This window comes from Boleophthalmus pectinirostris, unplaced genomic scaffold, assembly GCF_026225935.1.
Source record: "Boleophthalmus pectinirostris isolate CB_2022bp ecotype Guang Dong unplaced genomic scaffold, ASM2622593v1 HiC_scaffold_2, whole genome shotgun sequence".
Lineage (NCBI taxonomy): Eukaryota > Metazoa > Chordata > Actinopteri > Gobiiformes > Gobiidae > Boleophthalmus > Boleophthalmus pectinirostris.
The window spans coordinates 30017709-30033442 of record NW_026571152.1 but is presented as its reverse complement, the minus strand read 5'-3'; the positions used below and the strand labels follow the sequence as shown (position 1 = coordinate 30033442).

At 38.1% G+C, this 15734-nt stretch overlaps 1 protein-coding gene across 7 annotated transcripts in view; it reads right to left on the bottom strand.

The window, feature by feature from the left end:
* The window catches only part of phrf1 (PHD and ring finger domains 1), a 104453-nt gene that overhangs the window by 64510 nt on the left and 24209 nt on the right, over positions 1-15734 (bottom strand). Inside the window, exon 20 of one of the 7 annotated variants that reach the window (XM_055155530.1) lies at positions 13860-14127. The exons of the other annotated variants lie outside the window; for them this stretch is intronic. Coding sequence (XP_055011505.1) covers positions 14105-14127 — 23 coding nt within the window. The 3' untranslated portion in view covers positions 13860-14104. Of the gene's footprint in view, positions 1-13859; positions 14128-15734 lie in introns of those variants that run through there. 7 annotated transcript variants of the gene reach the window in all.

Genomic DNA, 15734 nt, shown 5'->3' with positions numbered 1-15734 from the left:
TCACCGGTTTGGTCATGGGCACCCGCTGAGCTGAAGCCACAGGCGTCTTATATTAACTAAGTTAACCTTTCACATGCTAGTGCTGTGTAAAGGAACTGAGCCTCAAACCCATTTGTTCTGTGATCCATCAAAGTCTCTGTCACTCTGTCCATGCATCAATTAGATTGTTATTGTCTTCTCAAAAACTAAATCCTGATATGGAAGAACCAAAAGTCAAATGGGACTTATATTTTGGCAGTTTCTATAGTTTATTAAGTTACAGCAGATTTTGTTGCATACACAATATGCACCTGACTACTTCAACACACACGATACTACAATTTTAAACCTGATATTGATATTAAACAAAAGACTCAGTTCTCGATATAAATTTGATACCACAGCAATAAAACATTTTTTAGACAACATGACAACAGAATGACATTTTCAACTCAAAAAATGTCAGTGTCTCATGCCAGTTTTGATCAAGACCATTCAACGATTCAAGAAATGTTCAGTTATGTCTTACTTAAGTGATCTATTTCAGTAGGAATGCAAGTTAAAATGAATATCTGGTTCTACCTTTATCATCATTTCAGTGGATAATCCATTGCTGAAAAACATCAACAAAACAAAACAAAAATACACACAAAATATAAATACTCATTTTACTGACCAAATAATAAAACGAGCCTACCAACAGGGCACCTGGTCTGAACTTAAGGTTAGCGTGTCTTTATTTATACCCTTGGGTAAATTTGGTTTAGTTAACATTCATCTACACATGCACACAATCCACAGACAAAATGAATAAAACTATTAGTTGCGACCTTATTCAAAAGTACAATGACTGCATGCACGAAACTCTCTGTATCTTTTGGCCCTACACTTTGGCAGTAGGGCTGGGTATCGTTCAGAAGTTGCCGATATGATACATGCCTTGATACACAGGCCACGATACGATATGTTTTTGATACAGTGCACTTTCAATTCAGTACAATTTGATATGATATATTTCAAATCGATTCGATACAGTTCAGTGAAAAACAAATGCTGTGGCTGTGATACTAAAAGTCGACTAAGTTGTGTAGAGTTAATATGAAAAACACCCATTTTACTCAAAACAGTGAAAATGTCAATACATCTGTAGCTCTTACACAAAATAATTTAGTAAAATATACCTAAAAATAGTGTTGCCAATATATTCATACAGCAGCCCACAATATCAATACTGTATCATCAAATTAAACAACACGATATATCGATATTTCAATATTGTGCCACAGTGCTATTTGGCAGAGTCTATTTTTGGCCCGATGATACTACTTAACCTTAGTAAAGTAAGCTTAATATTATAGTTAAAGATGCATCGCACAACTTTTCACCTACTTGTCTTCATGGAAATGTTATTGCTTTATCTAGAAAGCTCCAGAGTATAGATTAAACCTATCTATCTCTAGGGAGACATCTATAGACTACATTACAATCTGTGGAGCGGCAACCCTATTCACAAAGAGAATTATTGTATTTTTGAGCAATACAAACACCATAATGAATAAATACTAGATGTGTTTAATGTCATATCATGGAACATTGCAGGAAAAGCAATAACATCTCCATGAAGACAAACCACCTCCACCAGAAATGTTACACAATGCACCTCTAAGAAGATAACAATTACTTGTCCATTTTCCCCACTGCAGCAGAGCATAGTGACGACTCACTGTGCATGTTTTACCCTGGACAACCACCGGTCACAACACACGAGGCTGATCCTTTATTGGTCGTAAAGCGCAGACATTGGCGGGCAGTAAAAAGCTGGGGACACCTGCTGCATGTTGACTTGTTTAACTTTATCTCCCATAGCTAACCCTCAGCCTTTTACCCCTGATAAATGAGCTCATGTCGGAATTCACCTCTGCCCTGCCACCCACAAGCCCCGCAGCCCCAGGTGTGTGTTTGCAGAGAGAGTAAAGGTGTATGTGCATTTATTCACACATATAGGATCATGTGGTTAATACTTAAACTTATGGGCACCTGTGAGGACTTTACAGAAGGATCGGGCAGGTAGTGTGCTATTGGCCAAATGTTATAGGTGCTGTATTTGAATTTTACTGTCTTAAAAACATGAAAAACAAAGCTAGTTCATTTGTAAAAGTTATTCCTCACTTACTTTGAGCATCCTAATTATTTACCGCAATGAGTTTAAGTACTTTTCACAAATCAGAGTGAAGTTTGCAAAGCTAACACCAATGCTGACATGCACTTCCTGATTTTTGGACAATAAAATCCTTTCTAATTAGACGCAGGCAGCACATTGTAGACTTATTTTTAACTGAAGAGCTGCTTATACAATATCTGTCCTGAAGCACGGCATATTTAGCTCAGAATAATAGGGATAAAATCAAGTACAGGCCGTTTAAGCCCAGATAAATGCTATTTTTCTTGTACTCTTATACATTTTATTAAACATGCTCTGTTTCTATTTGATTCCTCAGGGTAGAATTCGCCACCTGCTTTTCTCCATTTAGGTTTGTCACATATTTACAAGGCATGTTCCATAATGTGACATTAAACAAAATTAAAAGAAGAAAGAATACACACTGGTCGAGCGCAGGACCAACAAGATTAGATAAAACAGAAATAATAAAAGTCTGCACACTGTTTCAACACTCCCAACGTGAAATTTATTAGCACAACGTTTCAGACTATAAGTCCTTCATCAGAGTGAAGTGTAGAACGGGTGTAGGGGGTGTATATATATATATATATATGCCTGGAGATGGGTGTGTCACACTTGAGTGGGGGACATAGATACACAAGTGGGCATCTTAACCCAAATATTATCTACAAAATAAAATATACAGTATATACTATGTACCAGAAAGAGACTATAATATATATATATAGACACTTGTTCAGTAAAGATTATGAATCACAATAAAACATTATGAGCTTGAAGAGAGTCCATTGACAAGAATATCCAATCATGACATAGGTATCAAAGGCCATATCAAGAAACATAGACCTCCAAAAATGGTTTTATATCTAACTCTTTGTTTAAACTTGCTGGAGCCATAGTGTTGAGTGTGTGTATCTAATAAGTTTCACGCTGCAGTAATAAATGTTTGTGATTACTGCCTCTAGGGGGCTTGTCTACTTTTTCTGTACCGGTGCATTGAAAGTAGCAAAGGTTGTGGCCAAGGTTTTGGAAATGTGCTGCCACGGGGTTGCGTTCATCTCTGCACCTGATGTTACTTCTGTGTTCGGTGATCCTAATGCGCAGAGGTTTAGACGTGTATCCAACATAAGCAAGACCACAGGGACATCTGATCAAATAAATAACAAATGGAGTGTTACAAGTGATGACACCGTGTATCTTAAGTGTTTTTGTTTTCCATTATGAAAGTGTTTGTATGCTTTGCTCTTGGTCGTATAACCACATTGCACACAATTAAACAAATTTACCTCCATGAAGACTGACCAAGTTACACATCAGATCTATGGAAAAGGAACCCATCTTATAATATAACCCATCTTACAATACATATTTTTCAAGATACTTTTGAGCAATATAAATGCCTGTACTTGAATAAAGGCTTAAAATAATATTAAAAATACTGTGGGACATTCCAGGCAAAGCAATAACATGTCCATGGGGAAAAGCAGTTGGCAAACCCTCCATGAGAAAAATTACATAATAAAACTATAAAGAAGATGTGATTGCGGCAGCCTGGATAATGACTCAGTTCCAGAGAGTAACGGTTTATAATTAGGCGTGAAAGAAAGAAAGCACTTTTCAGGTTTGTTTTGATGAGTTGACAGGCAGAAAGCTTAACAAAGTCAATATGGTTTAATGGTGGTGAAGTTCAAAGAGGATGAAAGCAGCTTTAGATGAGTGACAAAAGGCATAGACACAAAAACATCAGACCCGCCTTAAGACACACACTTCATGTACTTCAAAGTTTGACAGTATTATACAAGTATTATAGTGTTAATCTGGGGGTTGAATGACAGGAATCGTGTGTCCTGCGCACTATAACAGTCTAAACACACACAGAAGTGAAAAGACTTTAACTTAACTGTGCATAAATATTGACTAAGAGTTTGTAACTACACACATTTTTATAGTTGCCCCATTATTCTAAGAAGAGCGAGGTGAGGACAGGTAAAACAGAGTGCTTGAGGACAGATGCTAGTAGAAGACAAAAATCAGTATTGATTTGACCTTTATTTAACTAGGAGGTTCCACTGAAATTCAGGATCTCTTTTTCAAGAGAGACGTGGCCAAGGTAGCAACCAACATAATTAATCACAAAATATCACATTATAAAACCATTTGCATCTCTCAACAAAAACATACATTTGTCTCGGTCACTGCACAAATATAACAATATAACAAACCTTTTCTCAATAGCATAAGAAACACATTTTTGTATATATAATGTGTGTTTGAGTTTCCAGTTGATTCCCAGATCCAACAACAGATCCAGTGTCTTTGTTTAATATTTTGTAGCTACTGTGAGCTGTCATGATTCAGAACACAGCATGACAAATCTGTGTAACAAGGCCAAAGCCTGGGTTGTTTTGTTGCTCTGGTCAGAGTTCAGTCTGACAGTGATTGGTTGTTACATCACAGCCTTCGGGACAGTGCAGTTGTACCTGTGCCTCTGTCAGGAGAGGTCACATCCACAGGTGCATTTGAGAACGCTCCAATAGAAGGTTCTGGTGTCAGCTCCAGTTCCATCAGACACCTTATGAGCATGAGCGCCTACAGGGATTATTAAAGTACTGCATGTTTTGAGGTTAACCAGTTTCTTTCCACAGCAAGACGAATTCTCATAATATTTCAAAACATGGGAGAATCCATCTAGTATTACTCCTTTTGCTGTGTTTGAGCTGCTGCACTGACGGGACCTATCCTATGGCAGCATTGTGGCTTAGCTGGGAGTCAAACCAAACCAAAAATAGAGACAGCACTGCAGTTTGCTATTGAGTGTGTGTACATGATCTATATGATCTATGACAGTATTGTATGACTTTTATATGTGCTCAGAGAAATCTACTGCCTGTGATTACATGAACACAGACAAAACCCAGATACTCAAAAAACCTGATCATAACTGGTCCGGGATACTTAAGTGCATCATGACAATTTTAGTTGGAAGAAATATGACCTTTTTTTTTTGGAGGAACACAGGTGCTATGAAAGTGCTTTGTGTATTTTTGGGTTGAAGATAATAATAAAAAGCAATAAAAAAACACTTTGAGAATCTTGAAAGGGGCTACATATAAAACTAGACAATATAGAGGAAAAACAGTATATTCTGTGTAGTTTTATCTAGGTGCAACTGTTCATTATCTGTACACTGTTAATGTAAACTAAAGGCTGCCTTTATGACATAAATAAATCACTCTCCCTTTCATTATTTTTACATGTAACAGTTTTGCGATGCAATTCCTTTTCGTAGTTTTTATGGCATTGTTTCAAAAGAACGTTAACGTGCTATAATGACTTTTCTTACCCATGTGTGACCCTTCTGCCTAACAGTGTGCGCAGGGCTGTTTGCTTACTTATCTCCAAGCACTGCAATTAACAGAGACACGTACAAGCTCAGAAGCTGCCCACACAGGCGGATGGCAGAGTGGGCAGAAGATAGGGGCTGTTAGCAGGACAATGGACGTCATGTAAGCACAAACGGAGAGACCTGATAAAAGCTGATAGGGAAGATGGGGAAGACCTCCTACATAGCGACCTGGACATTAAAGGACCCTTTAAATGTTGTATTATAATCAGTCATTAGTAGGGATGTAACAATATCCAAATCTCACAGTACGATATTATAATGATAGGCATCTCACATCTCACAGTACAATATTGCGACATTACTGTTGTAGATGGGACACTTTTTTGCTTTTAAAATACCTTGACAAGATTTTGGTATTAATTATTTCCATCATAATCCCAAGAATTCAAATAAAAAACATATATCCTCATGTTGTCTGCACTGAAATGAATCATGGGATATGTAGTTTCTGATGTTCATAAGCTGTTGCTACTATAAAACCATGCATTTAAGCAAAAGAACTTGTAATTCGATATATATTGTGACAGCACACGATATTATTGTGAGACTTTTTACGATACAATATCACAATATTTCTGTTATTGTTACATCCGCAGTCTTTAGACTATATAGACTCATGTGGCCTGGTGGAGTTGTGTTGGGTTAAGGAATGTCCCCTATCCAATTATCTCCTCATCTCTATTCAAGTATGTTTATTGTAAAAACAATTACTATATAGATCACACATGTCAAACTCAGGCTCAGGGGTCAAATTTGGCCCACAATATAATTACATTTGGCCCGCGAGATCATATTAAATCTGTATTAGAACTGGCCCACCGGCTATAGAGAGGCTATAGAGACATAATTTATTTAAAATGTGTTATTATTTTATATTATGCTTGTTCTAGATTCAATGTTTAAGCAAAACTATTATTAAACATTTTAATAAGAAAAGGTTTAACATTACATATCTCGAAAGAAGAAGTTCTGATTTCCACCATCAACCTAAAACATGCAAATTAGGCTAAGATTCATGGCTCTAAACCAACCATGAGATGTGTAGGTGGGCACTGCACTGTGGTCCCCCATTGGTAGCCTGCCCATGCAAAATTGGCTGTTTAGGTGAAAGCAAAGGACACATTTCTTAGAAGGATATTACAATTGCGATTAGCTCTTGTTTGTTTTCCAAGAGCAACGGACCCAACATGGCAACCCTAACAACAACAACTGTCCTCTATTTACTACTGGACATCTCCAAATGGGATTACTCAGCCATACCACGCTTAATCTCCATCATTTTTCTTCCCCACCTCACCCAGGCGTACAAAGCCACGCTGATGAACCTGACTTGCCCCTGCCTCTTCAGGACCAGTAATAATCTCCCTTTAGGAGGCCTGAGAGCTCTGAAGTGAGCCATAAGAACCCACTTTGTCAGCTTTAACCAGCGCGCAGAAAGAAAAAGTCATAATTATAGTGCTTTTCCTCCAGGGTGGATTTAAATAATGCTTCCTGGACCTGGGCCCCTATAGACACACACACACACACTCTATTTTTTTCACTTAAATAAAGAGCCACTAATCAATCAGGGGTTCCTTTAGCTGTGGCCGCTCCTTCTCAATGAATAGACTGACAGCCCTCAACCTCCCCACATTGTCAGACGGGACTGATTAGTGCTTGTGGCCGGCTACCTCCGCCACCAGCTCCAAAAGCGCAGAGGTTAAAGGGTCTCCATTTGAGATCGACGAGCTCTGAAAAAGTTCTGGACACCTGCCTGTTTTAAAAGTGATGCTTGTCCCCTCTGCTCCTGTCCTCTGTGTTTTGTTCGAGGTGCAATTTGAGGGAGAGCTCTACAGGGAGTGAAATTAAGGGTGTGTGGCTTAAGTTTTTAGAATTGGGTGGAGGTGGTGGGGGCGTACGGGGAGGTGCTGGCGAAAGGCCCAAAGCTGGAACAAAGAGGGGACACTCTTTACATGCATGGCCAGACAGAGTGCGCACGCAGGCCAGTGGTGAGCTAAATGTAAGGTATGAATTGGAGAGACAAGAGACTATGACAGATTTCTAACTTGTTGTGTAAGTCTGCTTAGATTTTTGGTTTGAATGTGCCACATACTGTATATAAAAATGGACATAGCTAACCCGCTAGCTGCTTCATTACAAATGGGAAGTGTTTATGAAGATGCTTTCAATTCCTTAAACTCTGATTCCAATTGACTTTAGATTGAGAAATTGTCACCCCTCTCTCTCTAGCTGCTGCACTGAGCTTGGTCATTTTGCTCTTGAAATGCTTGTACTATATTAACCTGCATGATCCTGGTGTTTTTATTTTGACATTTTGTCTGTTAATAAATTCCTTTTGCCAAGAAGAATTTGGCTCCAAATTCATCCCTGTAATCACTAGCATCGTGCAGCTTCATTTGGCTGGAACAAAACGCTAAGGGTGACGTCACATGCCCTTAGTCCACTTCTTTATAAAGTCATAAAGTTATAAAGTTATAAAGGGATTGTGCAGTTTGCTTGTCCTCCCTCTGCTTCCTCTTGATGTTCCAGTTTTTTCTATCACTAAAACATGTAGTGTACAGCAGTGGTGAAGTTAGCAATTTGGGGGCCCTAGGCGAACTTGAGTTTGGGGCCCTCACTATAATGCATGTTCTTTGTATTGTATTTGTTTTTATAATATATTTATTGTCTGTTTTTCCCCATGGTTCTTGAGACATGCACATCTCTGTCTTATTAATTAGGAAGCCTACTAGATAACCAGAACTGAAAGTAGTTTTATTTTTTTGCTAGTACAATTACATTTCTGTTTACATCTATTACATATGATTATTATTATTTTTCTTATGATTATTGCTTAAAGGTAAACTACTCTTATTTAATGTCATATTGAGAGAAAATCAAATGGCTCTGAGGCCTTGGTCACTAGTGGCACTGAGGGCAATTGGATGGGGGCCCCTCCAGGTTTAGGGGCCCTAAGCAGCCATCTACTTTTCCCTAATGGTAGCGCCGCCTCTGGTGTACATCAAAATAGTCATCAAGTAATTACAATTTTTTTTTTTTTTTGTTTTGTCTTTTTCCCTGTAAGCATTCATATTTGTTTTGATATGAACAAACCATGTGTGCCCCTGATTGGCTAATCCACCTGTCAATCATGCACATCTGGAAGATTCACCGGTGACCAGACTCACATATTAAGTAAGTAAGTAAGTAAGTCTTTATTTATATAGCGCTTTCACAGACATTTTCTGTCCCCAAAGACGCTTTACACAGCATTATTCAGCACTATTCATTCAGCATTCATTCATACAGCATTATTCATTCACTCTAAACCCTGATGATGGTAAGCTACTATTGGCCACAGCTGCCCTGGGGCTCATGACAGAGGCGCGGCTGCCATGCCACTCGGCGCCATCGGTCCCTCCGACCACCACCAGCACTCACACACACACCACTTTCATACTAGGCAATGTGGGTGAAGTGTCTTGCTAAGGACACAATGATTGAATTGATTGTATTTAACTGACCATGACTATCAACTGTTTATGGAACCTGTGTAGCATGTTTTGGGTTGATGGGGGAAACCGAGCACCCGGAGGAAACCCATCCAGAACGGGGAGAAACATGCAAACTCCACACAGAAAGGCTGGGCGACCCGGGGATCGAACCCAGAACCTTCTTGCTGTGAGGCATGAGTGCTAGCCACTCATTCATAAAGTATTGAAGAAGTGGGTATGCTGGATCCCAGGCAATCACTGTGGAGCTCTTCTGATCAAATAAACAAATAAGAGGATAAAAATGAGATATGAGTTGCTCTACAAGAAGGTTAATTGCAAAAAGTATCACATATATGATATAATATTTGGCTGTTAAAGTGTGCATGACAGGTTGGACTTCTCAAAACACAGTTAATATCAATGTGTTTATTTTGGGGGGGTATCAAATTTTACTTCCTCGTTGGAAATCCTGACGCACTAGGGAATTACCTAGCAACCCTGTCATACACTGGGCCAAAACACCACTAATGTACACAGAGATTATGATTAAGTAAAATGATAAGAAAATGCCTTTATTTTGTGAAAATTATGTGAAGTGTTTCTGAAAATATATATATATATATTTCTTGTGCTGAACATTTGGATTGAATTCTCTTTGCGTTTTAGAACTCTCTACATCCAGTAATTTTCAACATATTTTTCAGATTTTCTTCTCAGTGATTTGTGTAAAACTATCAATTAAATTTGCAACAGGTTTTATCCTACCAAATTAAGTCAAAAATAGAAAATCATAAAAACTTTGAAGTAACAATTTCATGTTTTGCTCACTTGATTTATCTTGATGTTTCTAACAAGACAAAACATTTCAGGGCATTTCAGTTTGCATTATCAGAAGAAGCTTCAGACCACCTTGTTGGGAACTAATGAATTGAACTGGCAATATGCTTATAAGCTGCTTAGATTTTATTATGTTTACACTCAATATGGAGCAGCGTGCCTGGAGTAAACGGAAGCTATCCCTTTGCAAACAGCCGCGAGATGAGCAAATAAAAGCAGTGAGAGGCAGGAGGGCAGGTGGACACGGGCAACACAAGGAGAGCCCTGTACCGCTTAGGGGACATCATAAACTATATTTCAAATTCATGTACAAGATGTTACAGGTGACAATTATTACTTTTTTACAGATTATTTTGGGGGGAAAAGGCTTTTTTTTTTTTTTTTCAAATTAATTTGGTTGTTTATTTTTAACAGGTTTATACATTTAAAATATGTTCTGGTTTAGTTAAAAAAAAAAAACATTTTTTGGATCTTGTACCTTAAAGGTGCATTGTGTAACTTTTCTGGTGCTTTTTTCCATGGAGATGTTATTTCTTTGTCTGGAATGTCTCCAAGTATGATATTGAACCCTTCTATCTTTATGGAAACCAAACCAAAGACCAAGTTACAGCTCAGATCTGTGAATAGGCAACCCCACCCACAGTCAGAATACCAGTTTTTCTAGGTACTTTGAGCTCCAAAACCACCTGTAATTGAATAAATGATAAACTAATGTCATAGTGTGGAACATTCCAAGGAGAGCAGACACGTCAAACTCAGGCCCAGGGACCAAATTTGGCCCGCAAGATCATATCAATTATATATTAGAGCTGGCCCATTGGCTACAGATAGACTATAGAGACATTATGTATTTTAAATTTTGTTATAAATTTTGTAATATTATGCTTGTTCTGGGTTCAGTGTTTAAGCAAAACTATTATTAAACATTTTAATCAGAAAAGGTTTAACATTACATATGTACACATAAGAATAGAAAACTTGCAGATGTTGTTGAAAATTTTCAATAAATGCTTAGTTTGGCCCACGACTTAGTTCCAGTTTTTAATTTTGGCCCTCTGTGAATTTGAGTTTGACACCCCTGAGGTAGAGCAAAGACATATCCATAGAAACAAGCAGGTTTCCACCAAATTTCCTGCAATGCCCCCTTGAGTCTGGATTGATCCGGATTAAATTTGTAATTAAAAATTTGATGGTATTCTTCCAAAAATCCAACACAAAAAAATAAGTCTTTTTGTTTCTGTGGGGTTACAATTTCTAAACTACAATAAACAAATGAAGTATTCGGCTTCCTTTTGTATTTCTATATCACTTCTACATCCTTACCATTAACTACTGTCACTCGTCCATCCTTTCAAACTTCCCTTCAAAACAAAGAAGATGCTCACTCTGTTCCTTTTCCTGCAATTAGCTCCAACCTCTGCTACGCTTCCACCACGCCAAAGAACCTAACCACTCCATCACTCCAAAACAAAAAGTAGACCCCCACAAACAGGGCCACGAGGGCGGACCCCCACAACCAACCAACCACCAGCACAGCAGGCATGCCCACTGCTCTGCCTACCACTGGTGACTGGTAAATGCCACTTTGAATCTCTGGCCCCTTTTTCCACTGGCCCTTGAATGGATGTGTTAAGTATTGTGCTGTGTGGAGATGGTGGAGGGGAGGGTGGGGGGTGAGGCAAGGATCATTAAAAGCACACCCAGCCTTTGGCCAGATCAAAATAATTAACTGGGGAGGTCACAAGCTAATCAAATGAGAAAGGGCCATGCTGAAAGGAGCCCTAAATGGTGCGCGCTAATCCCCCTTTACCTTGTCTTATATAGGAGTGTAGAGGGAGGGAAGGGGGGGGCTTAGGGGGCAGGGAAGGGGACTGATGCTCAGAAAAGGTTGAAGGGTGATGGGGGCCATGGATTAGGTCTTGGCTGAGAAATTGGAGTTATCTGAATGTCTGTCTGTTTCACTAGGTTTTATTTATTGAGATTTTTATTTTTATTTTTTACATTGTCACTGAAGGCACCCAAATTAGAAATGAACACATATGGGCTGTACTAAACAAAAATAAACTCAAAAAAAAAAGAAAGAAAAAGTTTTGGATTATTTTGTTTTGAACCCCGGCACCCTGGAACCCCCCCACTCCTCCATGTAGGCCACAGCTGTGAAGTGAAAACCATTTCAGGCGACTTCATCATGACGCTCATTGAGAGAAGACCAAGGGTTTGTCAACAAGGCAAAGTGTGCTCACAGCAGCCCCTGTCAGCAAACTGAATAGAAAATATATAAAAATATATATTATTATTATGGCTTTGCTACATAATTTCATGCACCATGCTTCATATATCTGATCCCTTCCATCAGAGGTGGTACCAAGTCTTTGTTTTGCAAGTCTCAAGTAAGCCTCAAGTCTCTGACCTGAAGTCCGAGTGAAGTCCCAAGTCAAATACAGGCAAGTCCAAGTAGAGTCCAAGTCGTCTGCTTTGAGCTTCAAGTCATTTCAAGTCTTCAAACCAAAGTACCAGATTTTTGCAATTTATATGAATTTTAAACTAAACAATATTTAAAATATCATGGTATATTTATATATGAGTATTTATATAAGTTGTAGAAATGCAAATTTTACCTTTTTAAATGTCTTGACAAAACCTTAGTGTGAATCATTATGGTCAGAATAGAAAGAATTAAGATTTGAAAGTGCTTAATAACATGTATCATGTAGTCTGCATTGAAATGGAAGGATCATATTTTTTGTAGTTCCTTGTTTTATTGTATTGTACTGTGTGTTACTGAATATTACTGTAGTACATTTGATGATACCACATCGCAATACTTCAGTTACAGCTAAAATGACAAACAAAGAAGTGGGAGGGACTTGTTCCAGTTTGTTCTTGTAAAATTAAGCACCACATTTATCAACTGTAAAGAGAATATTATTTTCAAAAGGCATATATTTTTAGGAGAAGCATGGAATCTTCTCAAGTCACAGGCCTCAAGCCCAAGTCTGGTCACAAGTCACTGACCTTCAAGTGCAAGTTGAGTCCCAAGTCTTAGTCCATTTTTTCAAGTCAAGTCTCAAGTCCTAAAAATAGTCCATGTCACGACTTGCAAGTCCCCACCTTTGCCTTCCATGTAGAAAGTAGTAAACATTACAAAAATATTAAATGAGAAAGTGTGTCTTTTGACTGTATGTTCATTGATATATTACATAATAATGATAGATGTAGCTTGTATGACACAATGACCGTGCAATTACAAGCCTCACACTACTTTTGGTCTTATATAATGTTTCTATAGTTACTCTGGTGTCTCCTTTATTCTCTTCTGTCTGTGTTGGTATGCAGCATTTTCTATAACTACAGCCGCCTTGGGACATAAAAGCATGTCTGCCAATCATCAGCAGATTAAAGGTCTTATATTACACAAATTGGATTCTTGTTCTCGTTAGTTGTGTTGTGTGTTTTTAATTCACACATGTTTGAGTATCCTTGTCTTTTTACATCTCTAAATCTCAAAATGTTCCACCTTAAGATGTCATGTAGTGTTTGTTTAAGATATAACATTATAACATAGATCAGAAAATAGCGTAATATGGTGGGTAAGATGTCATGCCCAATGCAAAACCATGTCAATACTTGGGAACTGGACTTCAAGCTTTTGGATCAGCCACGGTCTTCAGAAGTTTCAAGTAGCTATTGTGCTAACTTTGCCGTATTTATATTTAATTGTAGTTTTACAGGCTACAAAGGCAATGTGAATCTTTTGGTGAACATTATCTCCAACAATTGAGACATCCCATGACTCCAACATCAATAGCTCGCATATAACAGCTCAAGTCTGTGGTTTAACTTCTGTTCGCTAACCCAACTTGTTTTCAGCCTAATCCAGCTTGTCCTTTCATGTCTCCAGCTTTCATGACCTGCAGCTAGCGCACTCCATTCTTCATCATCATAAAGCCAACATTGCTATTGTATAAACGCAGATATTCACAAGATGCATAAAAGAAATATCCAAGTGTCCCCATGTCTGTACACCTGAGACAATAGAAGAAAGAGGAGCAGGGCTGAGGGCGATGCACGTCAAAAGCGCATGAATCCACTTTGTGACAGTGTGAACAGGTTCTCCAGGGGCACGCCGCGACCTGCACAGGGAGGGACAAGAGAAGAGCAAGAGGAGCTACTTTGAAGTGCTACTGACCTTTGACGCACAAATACACAACTTTTACGGGGACCCAGTCATGTTGAGTGAAGGAATGCACCTGATGTAAACACAAAGAGAAGTAAGTTTGTAGAATGGAAAATATATTTACAAAGAAGGCAGAAATAGAAAACTGGAGCTGCATAATCATAATCATAATAGTAAAAACAGCAGCGGATTCTGGGAAAAAAAAATAAAAATGCTTCCACGTTACTTAATCGACTTCTTTCTAGCATTTTAATATTGTTCCATTGTTATGGTGCTGCAGTTTCATCATGTCCCTGGGGGTCAGCAACACTCACCATATCGTTTTCGAGGGGGTCCTTATAGTTACAGCAGCAAAAAACAGATACAGTAGGGCAGATAGTAGGTGACATAAATTCAGATAAACATCAAAACAACAAAATCAACACAACCACACACACACACTCACACTTTACTGTTAGACACATAATAAATCAAATCTGTACAAAAACTAAGACAGAGTTTAAATATAGTCACAAAATACAACAAGATGAACAACAAAATTCAACAAAATGATCAAAAACAATTACACAGGTTATGTAAATATTGAACCAGAGCATTTTTAAATGAAGGGACAGAAGTTAATGCACGAATCGTGAGGGAAGTTTGTTCCAATCAGAGGAAGCTTTATATTTAATTGAGTGTTTTTCTAATTGTTTTTTGACTCTTGGGACAACAAAAAATATCTGAACTGCATGACGTAAACTGTAAGAGGATCTGAATAGAATTAAATACTGTTTGAGATATTCAGGATAACTGAGATTAATGCATTTAATGATAAATAATAATCTGTGAAGTTGACATCGGGAGGACAGAGTTGGTGGAACATCACACAGTGGTGAGTTCTGAAGGGACAACAAAGAATAAATCTGCACAGACTGTTGAAGATAACACTGAGTGATTGGAGGATAGAATTTGCAGTATTTTGATAAATTATATCATAGTAATCTAAAAAGGGAAGAACTAACCATGAGATAATCTTTTTCCTGACAGAAAAGCTAAAACAACTGATGAACTGATAAAGTAATTTTAAGCGGTATGAAATTTAGTTTGTAATTGTTTATATGTGGGTGCTGAATATGGGTGAGGGGGTCAAACCATAAACCATAAACATAAATTTGTAGGTACTGGAAATGTGGACTCACTATAACATTACTTTATTTTGGTTTTGGTTGAGCGGTCAGATCTACTGACCCACAAGTTGGCGGTGGGATTACAGCTCCTAGAGATGAGTGCTGTTGTTGTGTCCTTGGGCAAGATACTTAACCCACCTCGCCCCTAGTGTCTGCATACACTGGTGTATGAATGTAGGAGTGAATGGGTGAGTGGTTCCTTGATGTAAAGCGCTTTGAGTGCCTTGAAGGTGGAAAAGAGCTATAAAAATGTGACTTAACCATTGACCATATTATCCAATATACTTTCAGAGATGGGTGGTCATTTTATACTATATGTATTCTCACTAAATTAGTTCATATTAATGCTTAACACTCTCCGTTCATTAACACTTAATATATTTTGATAATTAGGTAATCAGATTCCAGCTGGTGGTTTTAACAGCTTTACATTGTTAATAAAAGTGTGGAAGTGTGGAAATACTATCTGTTCATGGGCAACGGTTTTCACAAAAGTAACAGTCTTCGGTTT